General features: G+C 36.3%; 1 protein-coding gene across 1 annotated transcript; it reads left to right on the plus strand.

Moving 5' to 3' along the window:
• The first annotated feature begins 1,257 nt into the window (after positions 1-1,257).
• On the plus strand, positions 1,258-14,617 carry LOC109911863 (gremlin-1-like). Its single transcript, XM_020511242.2, is given in 3 exon segments — positions 1,258-1,456; positions 2,435-2,546; positions 12,995-14,617. Coding segments are annotated over 3 exon segments (759 nt in total). The 5' UTR covers positions 1,258-1,326; the 3' UTR covers positions 13,512-14,617.
• Positions 14,618-14,648: the final 31 nt, after the last annotated feature.

Below are 14,648 nucleotides of genomic sequence, written 5' to 3' on the forward strand. Positions count from 1 at the left end.
CAAGATGCACTGCAGAAATTCAGCAAAGATCTTTAGACAGTACCTTCCAAATCCACAACCACTTCCATTCAGAAGGACAAGGGTGGTAGATAGAGAGGAACACTGCTACCTGCAAGCTACGCACTATCCTGACTTGGGAATATATCACCATTCCTTCAGTATGCCTGGGTCAACACCCTGGAATTCCCTCCCTAAAAGCATTGTGGGTCTACCTGCAAGTAGCACATGGATTGTAACGGTTCGAGGAAACAACTCATAACTGCCTTCTCAAGGGCAGCTAGGGTTTGGCAATAAATGCTGGCCAGTCAGCAATGGCCACGTACCATTCGTGACTTAAAAAGCTCTGAAGCTTTCCTTAAAACATGACATCATTGATATTTTTAACTTATCCATTGAGCTGCATCCGCTAACGATTCCAAATGCTTGAAGAATGAGGCAGGACGGTAGCAGAGAAGGAAAGAAAAATAAGCAATTCCTGATGTCAGCAATTCCCACTCCATATGCCCAAAGAAGTATGGATTGAGAACCGTCCTGTTGAAGACCAACAGCAGAAGTTGGCAATCCTTTGTTATATTACTGCACAGTACATTAGAACATAAATAATGAATGGGGAAAACTGTCTTTTGTGCCATTAAATACATCAGGAATCGAATTTTATCATTTGCCAAAATTTCCACTTTAAAGTATTAATCAGCTCAGTATAGAAACATGGTGATTTGGAATTTCTAAGATGGCCAAATGAAGGACATCAACAAAGTCGAAATTCAGTGGCTCCGGATCCTAACTAACACCGTTATGCTCGCATCAAATCAGCTTTCGAATGGTATAACAGTCATTCGCTGTTCAAAGGGGGAAAATGAATAAATAAAGGTTGGGGAGTTGGATTGACAATTCCTTGACAATATAATTCATCTTCAAGGATTTAATGACGGCAAGTTTGTTAGTTTTATAATAGTGAAAACGTTACATTAGTTTATTTTGTGGATTTTCTGGATGGTTCAGGATCCATTAGAGAGCTCATTCATAAATAACTGGATAGGTAGTGAACACGTAGCCAAGCAAAACTCCGCAGAGTTTGCAACAAAAAATAACATTTCATTGTGTAATTTCGTATCATGTCGCCGTTCAATAATTAGAGCAAGGCTGGTTCAAAACCGCCCACTATTTACTGTCAGGGCTGCTGAGGAGAAGAGACGCGTGGGGGTGTGAAAACTACATGCGGTTCCCATTCGGACCTGTTTGTGGGCGGATTGATTTGTAGCCAATGATCGCGAAGGGGTTTGGAGACTTCTTCGCTTTTAAATGTGACTGCACGATTCGGGAGGAATGTGCACCGCGGACGAGCTGCCATCCCATGGAGTCCCCAGCAGCGCCCACGGCATTTTATATTCGGTAGAGTCCAGCTACTATCTGAACCCGGAGGCTGCAGTGAACTGTCAAGTCCCAGGACAGGTGAGTATACCCCAGCTTTTAACATTAAAAACAGAAACAACATATCCAGTTGTTTAATTGGACATTAGCAGAAACTATCACGAGGCAGGTTGGTGATAGCCGTAACTGAACGATGCGGCTCAATTGATTCTCCCTTCTTGCCCGATATAGTTACTTCCTCTACTTCACATTTCTCTCTCCCACCCTCCCATACCTTTCCTGTTTGCGATTGTCTCTTCGCTGTGCTGTAGGTGAGCTCAGGCTGTACTGTTAGTCCATGCTAGTCCCGGTTGTCAAGAACAAAAACAGAAGTTGCTGGAGAAGCTCAGCAGGTCTGGCAGCATATGTGAAGACAAAATCAGAGTTAACGTTTCGGGTCCGGTGACCCTTCCTCGGACCTAGTCCCGGTTGTTCCGTACCTCCTGTGGAGCCGACTCTGAGGAAACAGGACTTATCCTGTGCAGCGGGCAGTAGCGAGTAGCGGATGGACAGACCAAAATAGATAGACAGAGAGGCGCGCTGTCTAACTGTTGACCAATTTGTCTATCCGTTTCGGGTCAGAATGCAGCAGCACTAACCTGTCCAGTTGTGTAACAGTTCTCTGTCTCCGGGGAAGGGATAATATTGTGTTTTCTCTCTCCCTGAAGTCACGTATAATCCACATCGATATAAACGGGACGGGAGCTCCCAAAAGCCAATGGTCCGTGTGGACTGCACCCTTCGTCTGCCCCTTTCTGTCCTACACCCAGATTATATTATCCCTTTCAAATACAATCCTGCTCTTTATTGAAGCCTTCTGTGTGCTTATATTTCGAATACAGTCTGAATTCCCGCTGATTTTTAATCTAAACATAGCCCAGCCATCTAATATTTCCTTCAGTCTTTCTCTTTTTTTCGATTTCCTCCCCGACAACTTCTCTCATTTTATCAATCACCGTCTTTTGATGTAAAGAAAGAAACCTTGGTTTGGTTCTTTTTTTGTTGTTGTTTTTCCCACCCGCAGTCGGTATTTTCCGCGCTGGTAAACGGAGACGCGTTCGTAGCATCCCCCGGTTTTGCTGTCGCCGGTGACCCACAATGATGAGATTCCAGGATGCGGTCAGATTGACACAAAGGTATCACACAGATCAATTATTGCGAAGAAGGGCACTTGCTTCCGGCATGTTGTACTTTTCTTAAAAAAATATTGAATGACTTTTTTTTTCTTTTAGCTTTATGTATGCCACACATTGCCACTGGGGTGGGAAGAAGGAAAATCGCTGAGGAACTGCAGCCTGGTTAGACATGAAAAGGAACCAGCGAGTGTTGCCTCATTGTAACAATTTATAGCAGAGGATGCGGGGAGGGGGATAAGTGACACAGAGGGACCGCAATTGTATTGTCAGAACCCGTGTCATGAAGAGAAATTAATGGTGCAGTTTAAAACTAATTGCTTTTTAAATACACATCAGAAGACAGATTCCCTTCTCTTTAAATTGGAGGTACCTGCAGAAGGCACTGTGTTAATCGCTATCCATCGATCAACTTTTATTTGACATTATTTCTGAAATATTTAGATAGCGGGAGGAAACAGTCTTCAGCGTAGCTTCAGTGCTTCCCGGAGAGCCGGGGTGGACACGATGGGCTGAGTGGCCGTAACAATGCCATTATAAACATAGAATATAGTACAGCACAGTACATTATGTGAATGTTATGCAGCATTACCACTTGCAGAGTCTAAGTGTTAAATCACTTACTATTCTGGGTCTCTCTTGCTTCGCTGGCGCTGCAGAGGTATCATATTATGCCAAGAACGCAAAGCCATCTCACCATCCTACATTCATTCGCAAAGTCAATGTGGCATAGGAGAAATTCAAAGGAAAGTGAACCATCTCCACTAGATTGGAATTGTTACTACACCGACAAGAATGGCGTGGGACTTGCTCTTTGGCAACCGAGCATACTACCGTGTACCCTCTCTGTGACCTATAAGAACAACCCTGGGAGAGATTTGTCCTTGCGTACAATTCTTGCCCGCTGCATAGTATAATAATCAACATACATAAAAAAGAAAATGTTTGGCAACTAATTTAAAAATTAGTCAGGCGACCCTTGAAGTAATTGAACGATTGACATGTGAAACGTAATGTTGTTTGCCATTTTTGTTTACGCGCTCGCACAGTAATCCACACGCAGTGAAAGGTTGATTCCAATCCAGCTCTGCAAACATTAAATTAATGTCGTAGCGTTCAGTGCCGTAGTGTGCTGCAATACAAATTGATTTTTAATAATCAAAAATGTTGAAATCGCAGTTGTTATTCATTCAATATTTGCATGAATAACGATAAAGCTCAATTCAAAGTTGCAGTGTGTCTCGGCCAAAATGCTCCAAATGGAAGCGGGGTGGGGTGGGGTGGTGGGTGCAAAATGCCCGCCGTTAGTCTTATTTCATGAACATGTTACTAACCAAGACAGTAACCACAAATTACTATCAGCCTCTTCACAACAATTCTGCTGTTCTTGCATTCTTCTGTGATGGTCTCGCTGACAAACACCATCTCTCCATGGATGCTGTCTGAGCCGCTGCGACCTCCAGCATTTGTTGTTTGCAGGTCAAATTTAAAATCACACATTTCAAAAGTAATGCCATAATTTCGTGACTTGTGGTTAGAGGAATTCGACTTCACCTTTTCCAACCAGCTGCATCACTCTTTCCTCTATTGAGTAATTCCAAAGATTTAAAAATCACGTTTTTAATCTTTTGCTATAGATCTACACAAGTTGTTTAACAATGTATATACCCTACTCACGAGTATCAGAAACCACTGTTGCCTAAAAATTAATGTGAACAATTTTGCTGCATGAAAGTCTATCGCACCAGAGAGTCGTCTCTCTTCAAGTTTGGTAGAACCACTAGGTAACAATTCAAAAGTAGTTATGGTATTGTTAAAAGTTAAGGAGAGAAGCATTCAATACTGTTTGCCAAGATTTGTGAGATAACATTGGTATTATTTTCTAGCCTTATTGATTAGAATGCCTGAGATATTATCATGCATAATTCTATTTGAAATTTTACAGACAATATTATTAATGGAATATGAATAGTACTATTCCTAACAATAGATTGTGATTTTGCAACATTAACATAATATTTCATCATGAGATTACACTTGGTGAGTACTGTTAAGGAATTTACATTTCATTATTACATTAATGGACCAAAATACATACTATTGTGGATTCAAATGTATTGGAATGATATTGTTTCAATGCTGACTGTTGATTCGTTGCAGACAGGAACTGTAGATTGCACTCTAAACTTGAGTGTTTTATTGGATTGGGATAAGTTACAGCTTATTGTATATAATAAGTAATGAAAAATAATACTTTGGCATGTTCCTTTATAAGTTACACAAACACACTAATTTCTACGAACATACACTGCCAAAAAGTTGTCAACTTGTGTAAATTGATTTTATTTTGCAGTTATTTTAAAAAATCAAAATGATGCACAGGAGTTTGACAGTCTTCCGGTAACATTGACATTAATTGATCAGTAAACCATTGTTAACATGATTTATCATTTTCTTCTCTTGCTGAGAAATTAAATTCCAGCCATCCATTGATTTACATACATAAACAGATGAGTTTTGTACACTTTATATGTCCATTTAAAATCCAAGTCATGGTGTTTTGCCATTTCTAGATTTGAAAAGCAATCTTTTATTGGAAAACTTTAGCTCTGACCACGAAGGATGCCAAACTTTAAAGTGCATGATTATGCTTACATTTGCTGCTTTACTTTTCTGAAGACTAGGACAGTAAAGTTCATGTTTTCAATAGCATCTGCCAAGAAACAGTTCTCAGCTCTGCCATTATCACAATTTTCATTTTGTCTTAGCAAAAGTCAGACCTTTTTCGGACAACTTGGCTGAAAGAAAAAGGAATGTAGATTTTAAACTTTTGTCTATGCATAGAACTGCCTACTCTTTAAGAAAGTTTCCCAACTTTCATTTTTATAGAAATACGTAAAGGGTGGTCTAGATGCCTCTTTGAACTTCATGGTTATTTCTGGATTGAGTGCCTGATGTGCAATGCCATTTAACCCGTGAGCAGAACATTGAAACTATGTTAACTTTTGTTCATAGTTACACAGTTTTTGTTACATTAATTGATCACCCAACCACTGTTCTTCAGGTATATCATTTTATCCTCTTTGCTGTGAAATTAAATTCTAGATCTCCTCTAATTTACTATAGAAGCTAAATAATAATCTAAAACATTTAAACCTAAAGTTGCTAGCAGACAAAACATTATATTTACATGGAAACATAGCAAATCTTCAAAATTTCTTAAAACTCTTCATAATTGAATACTTCTAGAATGCAATAACTTGTTATATAGGAAAATATATTTGTACATTGTGAGATAGACCAAAAAAATTATAGTATAGTGAAATACATCAATGGAATAAAATAGTAACACAACTGAAATAATAGGGTTCCAGAGAAAGATTTATAGCTGGGCTACTTATTAATTTATCTTAAAACAATTTCAGCAAGATATTATTCCCAGGTGTTAAATCACTTATTCGTTAATCCAAGGAGCAATGCCTCTTTTAAATGATCCTGCGAAAATGGATTCTCCGAATTTCGCATCCGTGGGAGAGCCAGGCAGATCAAGTGTAGGCTATTCTACAGTTAAAGTGGAATATGTTACATCTGTTATACAGAAAAAAAAAATGCAATAAAAATTATTTTCTACCCCACAATTTTAATAAATAGGGAAAAATAATAGACAAGATGCAAAAAAACAAAAATATTCTTTGAGTCTTATGATGAAATCGCCTGTGGCCTTCTTAATATAGTCGTACTCATTATTCACTTACGATAATAAATGAGGATGATAATTTCTTAACTGTTAATGAGGTATAGTTTTTAATCACTTCACAAACAATACAGGAAAATCTTATGTTATTTCCGCAGTACGATAACATAGTCTCTCCCCAACTTACTGATACTTTTTCTCGTATTGATTCCCGATTCCCTAACGACCTGCCCCAACATCTCTGCAATTGCAGTTCAGAAATTTCCCGCTAGGAGGTGTGGATGAGCAGTTCTGGTGCTTTGATTTGTTTGTTCTCAATGTAAGGAATCATACCACTTGGTATCTCATTATGCATATTTTAGCAGGAAATCAGATTATAGGATTGGAATGGGAAATGTGAATCCTTGTTTGTAGAGATTCTCATGTTTACATAGGCAGGAAAATAGTAAAACAGTAATACACAAGGATTCTTCTATTGCTCAGTTTAAAATGTTTCTTGGGATGCCCAGCGAACATGAGCATCTCTAACTATTATTCACATGTGATGTTCAGAGAGAAAGAAATGGAACACTGGAAAAATGATAAGCAAAAGGTAAAATATTAGCAGTGAGAGAAAACCACTGTAAAGGGGAAAGGGCAGTACACGAGGAAGTATAAATAAAAGCAAATGGAAAATAAGTGAAAAACAAATGCCACAAAGGAAATTATCGATAATGTATATTTAACTTTTATGATGTAGTACATTTCTTTGTATGCTTATAACTGGCATAAAACATTTTCGTTTTCAATTTTTATTGTATTGGCATTTTTATTGACATTAATATAATTTTAAAATGTGCACAATCTGTAGGTATATTTTGTTGATTTGTAAATAGTAATAGGCAAAAGTAAGTTTTCACCCATAGCATAATAAAGCATCAAATGGTGGCACTGGTAAGTTGGATCCCACCATAAAATACTAATGCAGTTCACTAAAAAAATGCAGCTGAAGAGAACAAAGTATTTTGTGTCTATTCTTTTACTTTGGATTACATAAAATATGGAATAACTAAACGGAATGTCTTTTAATGTATAACAGGAAAGCAAAATAAAACATAGAGGGATGAGTGGAGTTTTGAAAGAGAAGTTTGCTTTGGGGATATATTGAAAAATACTTCGTCAGATGCCAGTTTAGCAACCTACTGTTAGAATTTATTGCTCTCAGATCAGAAATATATAGATGGTAGGGTAGAGCTTTTTGTATTTTGCTTCACCAACATTCTTGTAACTTGAAACATCCTCCCATATTTTTGGTGTGTTTCCCATGCCAGCCGTCCTGTGTGTTCTCTGAGTCAAATTAGTGCTAAATATGGATGTTTTTGTGTTTTGGCCTCATGCCTTAAATTATCCTACAGCCAGCACAATAGTCTGGGCTAAATTTGAACTCAGATCCAAAAGCTGAAAGGTCAGAGTTAGATGACTACATTATTCAGTTCCTTGACGGGCTGTTCCATTTTCATTAGCAAATATACATCGGTTAATAATTAAAACAATTGTAGGTGTCAGCCTTGGTTCAATGAGTAGCACTTCTGTCTCTGTGTTAGAAGGTTGTGTCCCTCTCCAGAACCTGGAGCTTAAAATTCTTCAGTGAAGTACTGTGGTAATGCTGAATTATTGGGAGGTGCTAACCTTCAGATGTGTCTTTAAATTGACGCTTCATTTGCCATTAGGATATAGGATTAGGATATAGGATTATATGGCACTATTGTCAAAGACAAGCAGGGAGATTCCCTTACTGTCCTGGCAAACATGCAACCCTCATCCAACATTTAAAATAGATGACCTTTTCATTTATGTAGTTATTGTATATGGAACCTAACAGTTTTAAAACTCTCAAGTAACAACAGTGACTGCACTTCCAAAGTATTTCATCAACGTTAAAGCACATTGGGATGCTTTCAGATCTGGAAAGTTGCTATAGAAATGCAACTTCCTTCTTTTACTTTGAAATAGATGGTTAAAACAGAGAATATGACTTTTCTGATGCCCATAAAAGTTTTAAATAAAATTCACTTGTCCAGTTTAAACATAAGAGTATATGGAATAGAAACATTCTACTCAGCGCTGTAAGTCTTTGTCGACATTAAATTAGATCATGACTGATATGCATCTTAATCCCATTTACCCCCCTCCAAAACCCTTAAAACCCTTGCCTCATAAAAAATCTACCAATTTCAGCTTATAAATTTTCAAATGATACACCCTCATCCCAAACAGCTTTTTGTAGGTGGCTTTTCCAGAATTCCACTACTTTAAACACTTATGCCCACTCATTCTGAACTGTCCCGGAAAGCAACAGGATAGATTATGAGGAACTAGTAACTCTTTCAATTAGCTAAAGCACTTCAGTTAGATCACACTTTATTCCATTCATTTTAGTAGATTAGAATCCTAGGTAATCTGTACTCATAATTTAACTCTTTTAGCCCTAGTATCATTTTGGTGATTCCAGTTCATTCCATTTTCAATTCAGCACCTGCTGACAATCTAATCAAGATATGTCATGGGAATGATTGGTATGTGAGGAGAAAATATACACAAGTATATTTGGAATGCTTATCTAAGTTGAGACAGAGTTTAAAAAAGAGGTTTGCTTGGTTTTTGATTATGCTATTTCTAATGAAAAGGTGGTCTCTTAACGATAGCATTGGAAAACCAAAAATGTTTCACTCCTTAACACTGAAATTTTGTTTTAATGACTGTGACATTAAACTCTGCAGTTAAAAAAATGGGGAGAAATTAAACAAATTTGTATCCATTAAAATGGCCAATAATAATGGTAATAAGTATGAAAGATCAAGACACCAGCTAGTTTAAGTAACTGGTTTAAAATGAAATAATATGTAATCTAGGATGGAAGACAAACTGCTGATATAATTTTCTACTAACACTAATACTTAACCCGTTGAGTCTGGTGACCCTTTCATGCACAATGTCATTTCCAGTCTTTAAGTACTGAATGAATAGCCAGGAATCAAAAATGGTTTTAAATAGGTTAAGGATTTCCAACCTTTAGCAAACTAAAAAGCTGGATGACTTGTCAGAAAATACATTTCAATATATTATTCTGCAGTTGCTTACATAGGAAGGTGTTACATTGACTTGTAATACTCTCCATTCATGGTCACTGCATAGCCCCAGTTGAAATAATATATAATTGAAAACAATAAGTAGTTTAAGAGGGTAGTAAATTTCTTTCTAGCACATCTGGAATGTGTCTTGTATTGATTTCAATCAGTGCACAAGGGGGCAATAAATACATGCACTGCCCTCGGCAATACATGTTTTGCACACGTAGGTCTCTCCAGTTGAGTTCAACATACCATTTTTAAAAATCAAATTCCCTTACCAATTTTTATATGCTCTGAATAAAATAATTAAATTATTTCAAACCATGTATCTTGATAAAGCATACAATTGTGAACTAATAGTTTGTTTCAAATAAATACCATTTTCTTAAGCACTTAATCCATTTTTATCTTTTAGTAAATTAACCAATTGCTCAAATAAAATTAAATAATCCAAGATATCTCTACTTCTGTTTTCTTTTTCTTATACAAACTAAAATTAGTGCCTTTGAATCATTGGCCAGGAAAGATAAGATCTTTTCACTAGTGGAAATCTTCATGGGTATACAATTCTGAGGAAAATATTGAAATTGAGCTAATTTTCTTTCTTTCTTAAATGATCTGAGGAAAAACAACAAATGTAAATTAAAACCACAATTTTAACTGGGTTAAACAATACATGAATGATCACCATAGTGGTGGGATGAACTTTTTTTAATTCTTAAAGATGCATAATGTTTAATTTGTGAATGTACTGTAGCAAGTTTTAATGAGCTAATTCTTAGGACCTTTTGAAATAAGTAATATCTGCCTCACGTGATGTTTGGATCTGACTGAACAAGACTGATACCAGGGCGTATGTTTTAAGATTTTTTTAAAAAAAATCATTATATGAAATGGCTATCCATTTTGGGACATGAAAGCAAAAGATTACTGTTCAAGGTGCAATTAGAGACTTGAAAAGTGGGTGGAAATCATAGGTTTTTATGGAAAGATTATTTTGATTTTCCAAACAACTTATATAATCCATATTTAGCTTGATTTTTTTTCTATTTTGTTTAGTAATCAATCTATGAGCATATAGGAGTGTTTGTTTCAAGGCCAAGGTTGACAGTTTTGACTTGGCTAAAGAACTGGTAACTCTTAAAGAGTAGAAGTTTCTCAAATATAGTGACTGTCAAATGTATTGCCAAATATGCAAACACTTTCTACTCTTATCCTGTTCTTTTTAATAAACATCAGCTGTAACGTAGCTGATGCCCATTTAAAGAAATTGCCTGGTTACCATGGCAAATTGTCAGAGTAATTATGTATTCAATCAAGTTTTTATTTATCTTCAATGGAATATTGGGCTGTAAGCTTTCTTTTGGTTCAGAATGTAAACCTATAACTTAAAAGTAAAGAAAATTATGCTATTTGTATTCTGGTGTTTAATCTAGCAACACTACAGAACTAGACCAGTTGTGTGGAGGTGTCTCTTTACAAAGTAGATATGCCAGGTTGCATTGAAATTCAAAAGCGTTATCAAAGTCACTAGGTGCAGTTGTAAAACTTCAGGCAAATTTCAAATGGTGTCAACATCATAGTAAAGTTTACCTTTTTAAAATTCTAACATTTCATGTTTCCAGTAACTGTGGTTTTCATAATTTGATAAATATTTTGTAATATTAGTTTAGGAAGAGAATTTTACACTCAAGAGAGGAAGATTTCTAAATGATGCCATTGATTCAACAGATGAATCCTGCCTTAACTTGAATAACAGCTCAGTGTTACTAACGTTACGAGGATCTTCAATCATTTTACCTTTCTATCTATCTAGCTGGCTGGACTACCCCTCCAGTCTCACAAAAAAAAAATACCAGTTAAGGCTTAATCTTCAGTACTATGCTATATTACGATAGTCTTTTCTCAGTTCCTTCAGGCATTACAATAGAGACAACTGTCCTTACTGCTTTTAATAATTTCATAATTATCAAAATGTTTATTGTCAGAAGTGCTGTCAATATAACATCATTCAATGAAAGAAGGAACTTCTGGCAGGTCAGTCATTAACTTGCCCAACAACTGGGTTGTTTGAAATATATCTTGGTCTGCTTCTTCATCTCTTCAAATTATGCATGCAAGAGCACATTAAATCAGCCTGTAAATCAGTCTGCTTTGGGAAGTGGTAGATGTAGTAAACCTTAAATAATGAAAGGCAAAGAAATCCAAACTCAAATTTAGTTTCAATGAACTTTTGCTAGTAAAGCAATGTACTGTAAATTTGGTAAGCCTTTCACTTCCGATATTTAACTTGCAATTATTCTAACTTAAATAAATAATAGGCTTCACTCACAGATGAAGTGGATATGTTGTGGTGATAATAGTGATTAAGCATTGCTTGTAAACAGAGATTCAAGCCTGCCAAACACATTCATTTGACAAAACCATGAAGTGTGCCTTACAATAGATTCTACGTTGCACAGTCAATGTCAGAAGATAGGCAATCAATCACGCATAGATAATAAAAAAAAGTTTCTTCTCAATTCCTGAAGAAAATTTGGAGGTAGATCAGATATTAATTGAATTAAGCTCAATTTCCAAAACACAATTTAACCGTGATCAAAGGTACTGCATATTCCTGGTCCAAGCAAGACATTAAGATATTCCCCCATGTTTGGCAATAACGTAACCATGTTTTAGAAGGTTTTTTTTTTCAATTCTGCTACACACAATGTATGAGAAAATCATTCCTAAACATTTTTTTAGTTTAGTAGAGACGATTTTAACTTGGCAGCCTCAGGGCATTTATATTAAAAATTCTTTGCTGAAAACAGCAGTTTTCTTCCAATTATTTATGGTTCAATTTACTGTGACTGCTATTTACAGTTCTGGTTTCAGACATACAGAGATGTGTTTAGATTGACAGATCAATTTGCCTGACTGCAACTGTAACAATTTTGCTCAGATCAAAGTTGTGAGCGTGGTTAGATACAAGGTTCAATGTAGTTCTCATCCCAACAGTTTAAAAAGAATAAGTAAACATTTAGAAAACATGAAACAGTGAATCACTACCTTTTCATCTAAACACAAGACACTCAGTATATTAGTTTGTCGCTGTCATCAAATTCATATTCCATGTGGCATCAAATGTGGTGAAGATCATTCTATTATGAAACAAAACAACACGTTTTATGAAAATAATCATTAAACATTCTATATATTAGTTTGAAATTGTTAAATCCTATTTCCACTGTTTCAAAAGTGGTCATGCATGTTTTTAATGACAAAATCCTGTTTAGATAAATGGCCAGTATGTATTCAAATGCATCTAAAATCAGTAATATTTTAAAAGTACAAGCAGCCCAGCAAAACTGTGGGACAGTATTATAATAGGCTTTACAGTAGTGATTTTATTGCAACATTGCTTTGTTCGCTATTTCTGGTATGTTTGAACATTATTAGATGGGTAAATTGAGGAGAAATAGATTAATATCGTCTATAGTTATACATGTTTGGATTGTGCTATGAAGAAGGGATTAATCTAGGAATTAAATCTTGCCTCCAAGTACAGTATGTAATCAACAATGACATAATTGTATGAGTATTACAAAATTCACAACCAGTTACAATGGACATGTCATTAAATACATTCTGTGCTCTTTCCCCAGAATGACCCGAACTCTGTGCGCACTGTGTATTTTTCTGTTCCTGTGGGGTTTTCTGTTGGATACCACTGAGGGAGCTGGGAAGAAGAGGAATCGTAGCTCCCAAGGGGTAATCCCATCCCCAGACAAAGGGCAGCCAAATAATTCCGAGCAGGCTGGGAACCGGAGTAACGTGGATGAGGTCTTGGAGTCGAGTCATGAGGCGCTGCATGTCACCGAGAGGAAGTACCTGAAACGGGATTGGTGCAAAACACAGCCCCTCAAGCAGACAATCCACGAAGAAGGTTGCAACAGCCGCACCATCATAAATAAGTTCTGCTACGGCCAGTGCAATTCCTTTTACATACCAAGGCATGTCCGCAAGGAGGAGGGCTCCTTCCAGTCCTGCTCTTTCTGCAAGCCTAAGAGATTCACCACCATGACAGTTACTCTCAACTGTCCAGACTTGCAGCCATCAATTAAGAAGAAAAGAATCCAGAGAGTTAAACAGTGTCGCTGCATTTCCATAGACCTCAACTAAAGCATCAATACCACTATTAACATAACTCAGCAACCTACCACATTATATTTCATAGGCAAAAATACTGGGACACACACATTTATACAGTTTGTACCCTCCATTATCTTTATTTGTTCATGGAATTGGATTGAAATCCAAACCCCAAGTCGATAATTTCCACTGTGTGGAATGTGAATAGTCAAAAAAGGATATGAATATTTAAATAATTATTTCAAAGCTTTTGTTCTGAAAGTTATGGGTATTTAATAATTAATTTCTGTTTCATTGCGAGATTGTATTCAGCCCATAATATCACATTGTTGACCAAAAGGGAGGTAATTCTGTCATTGTTTACTGTAGATTAATTAAAATCATTCCACACTATTTCTAGCAGCTTGAAGTTAAAATCTATATGAACTGATGAAAATATCGAATAGTTTAGCTTTGGAATTTGCAGCACATCCTCACGTATGCTTTCACTGACATGCAAGTAGGAGTGAGAGGAGGTAGGAAATTCAACGTCCACCTCACACACACTTCACTCCCACTGTTTTGACTAGCAGGAAATTAGCTGTATTCTAAGTTCTATAACCGACCACTGAATGTGTACAGGAGCTTCAGACCCAAAGTGAAACAAAATAATGTTTTTGTCAAACCATTTAGTACTATTAAATATTCAACGTGACGTTATTGAAACATATTACTTATCAACAGGCAGCTTTAACATGCAGATTGCAAAAGGTCTTATGTATGTAACCCTGAACAGCAGCACTATGAGGTAGAATTTAAGCTTCATAGCCTGTGTGATAATGTATGGTGGAGCTGGTCACACACAGTTTTACTCAACCTGACCAATTTTCATTCCATTTTAATTAATGGAGTGGATATCAGGCAGGTTCTATAAATGGTACATGGTCCACTCTTGCCTTCTATTACTACATAGGTAGTGAGGTCAGAAATCAGATCCTGTGCTTAGTACAATATTGCTTCTTTTTTCCCTCAATGTTTATATTCTCCCTTTGGATGTGTGTTAATTTGACTTTTTTTGAGATACTTGAAATGTGTCCTCAAACAGAACAAATAAAGACCATAAGTGGTAACTACTACCATAATTATATATAAAAAAACAGTATTTTGACTTCTTATTTGGTATTGTTA

This window comes from Rhincodon typus, chromosome 8 (genome assembly GCF_021869965.1).
Source record: "Rhincodon typus isolate 14 chromosome 8, sRhiTyp1.1, whole genome shotgun sequence".
In the NCBI taxonomy this organism is placed as follows: Eukaryota; Metazoa; Chordata; class Chondrichthyes; order Orectolobiformes; family Rhincodontidae; genus Rhincodon; species Rhincodon typus.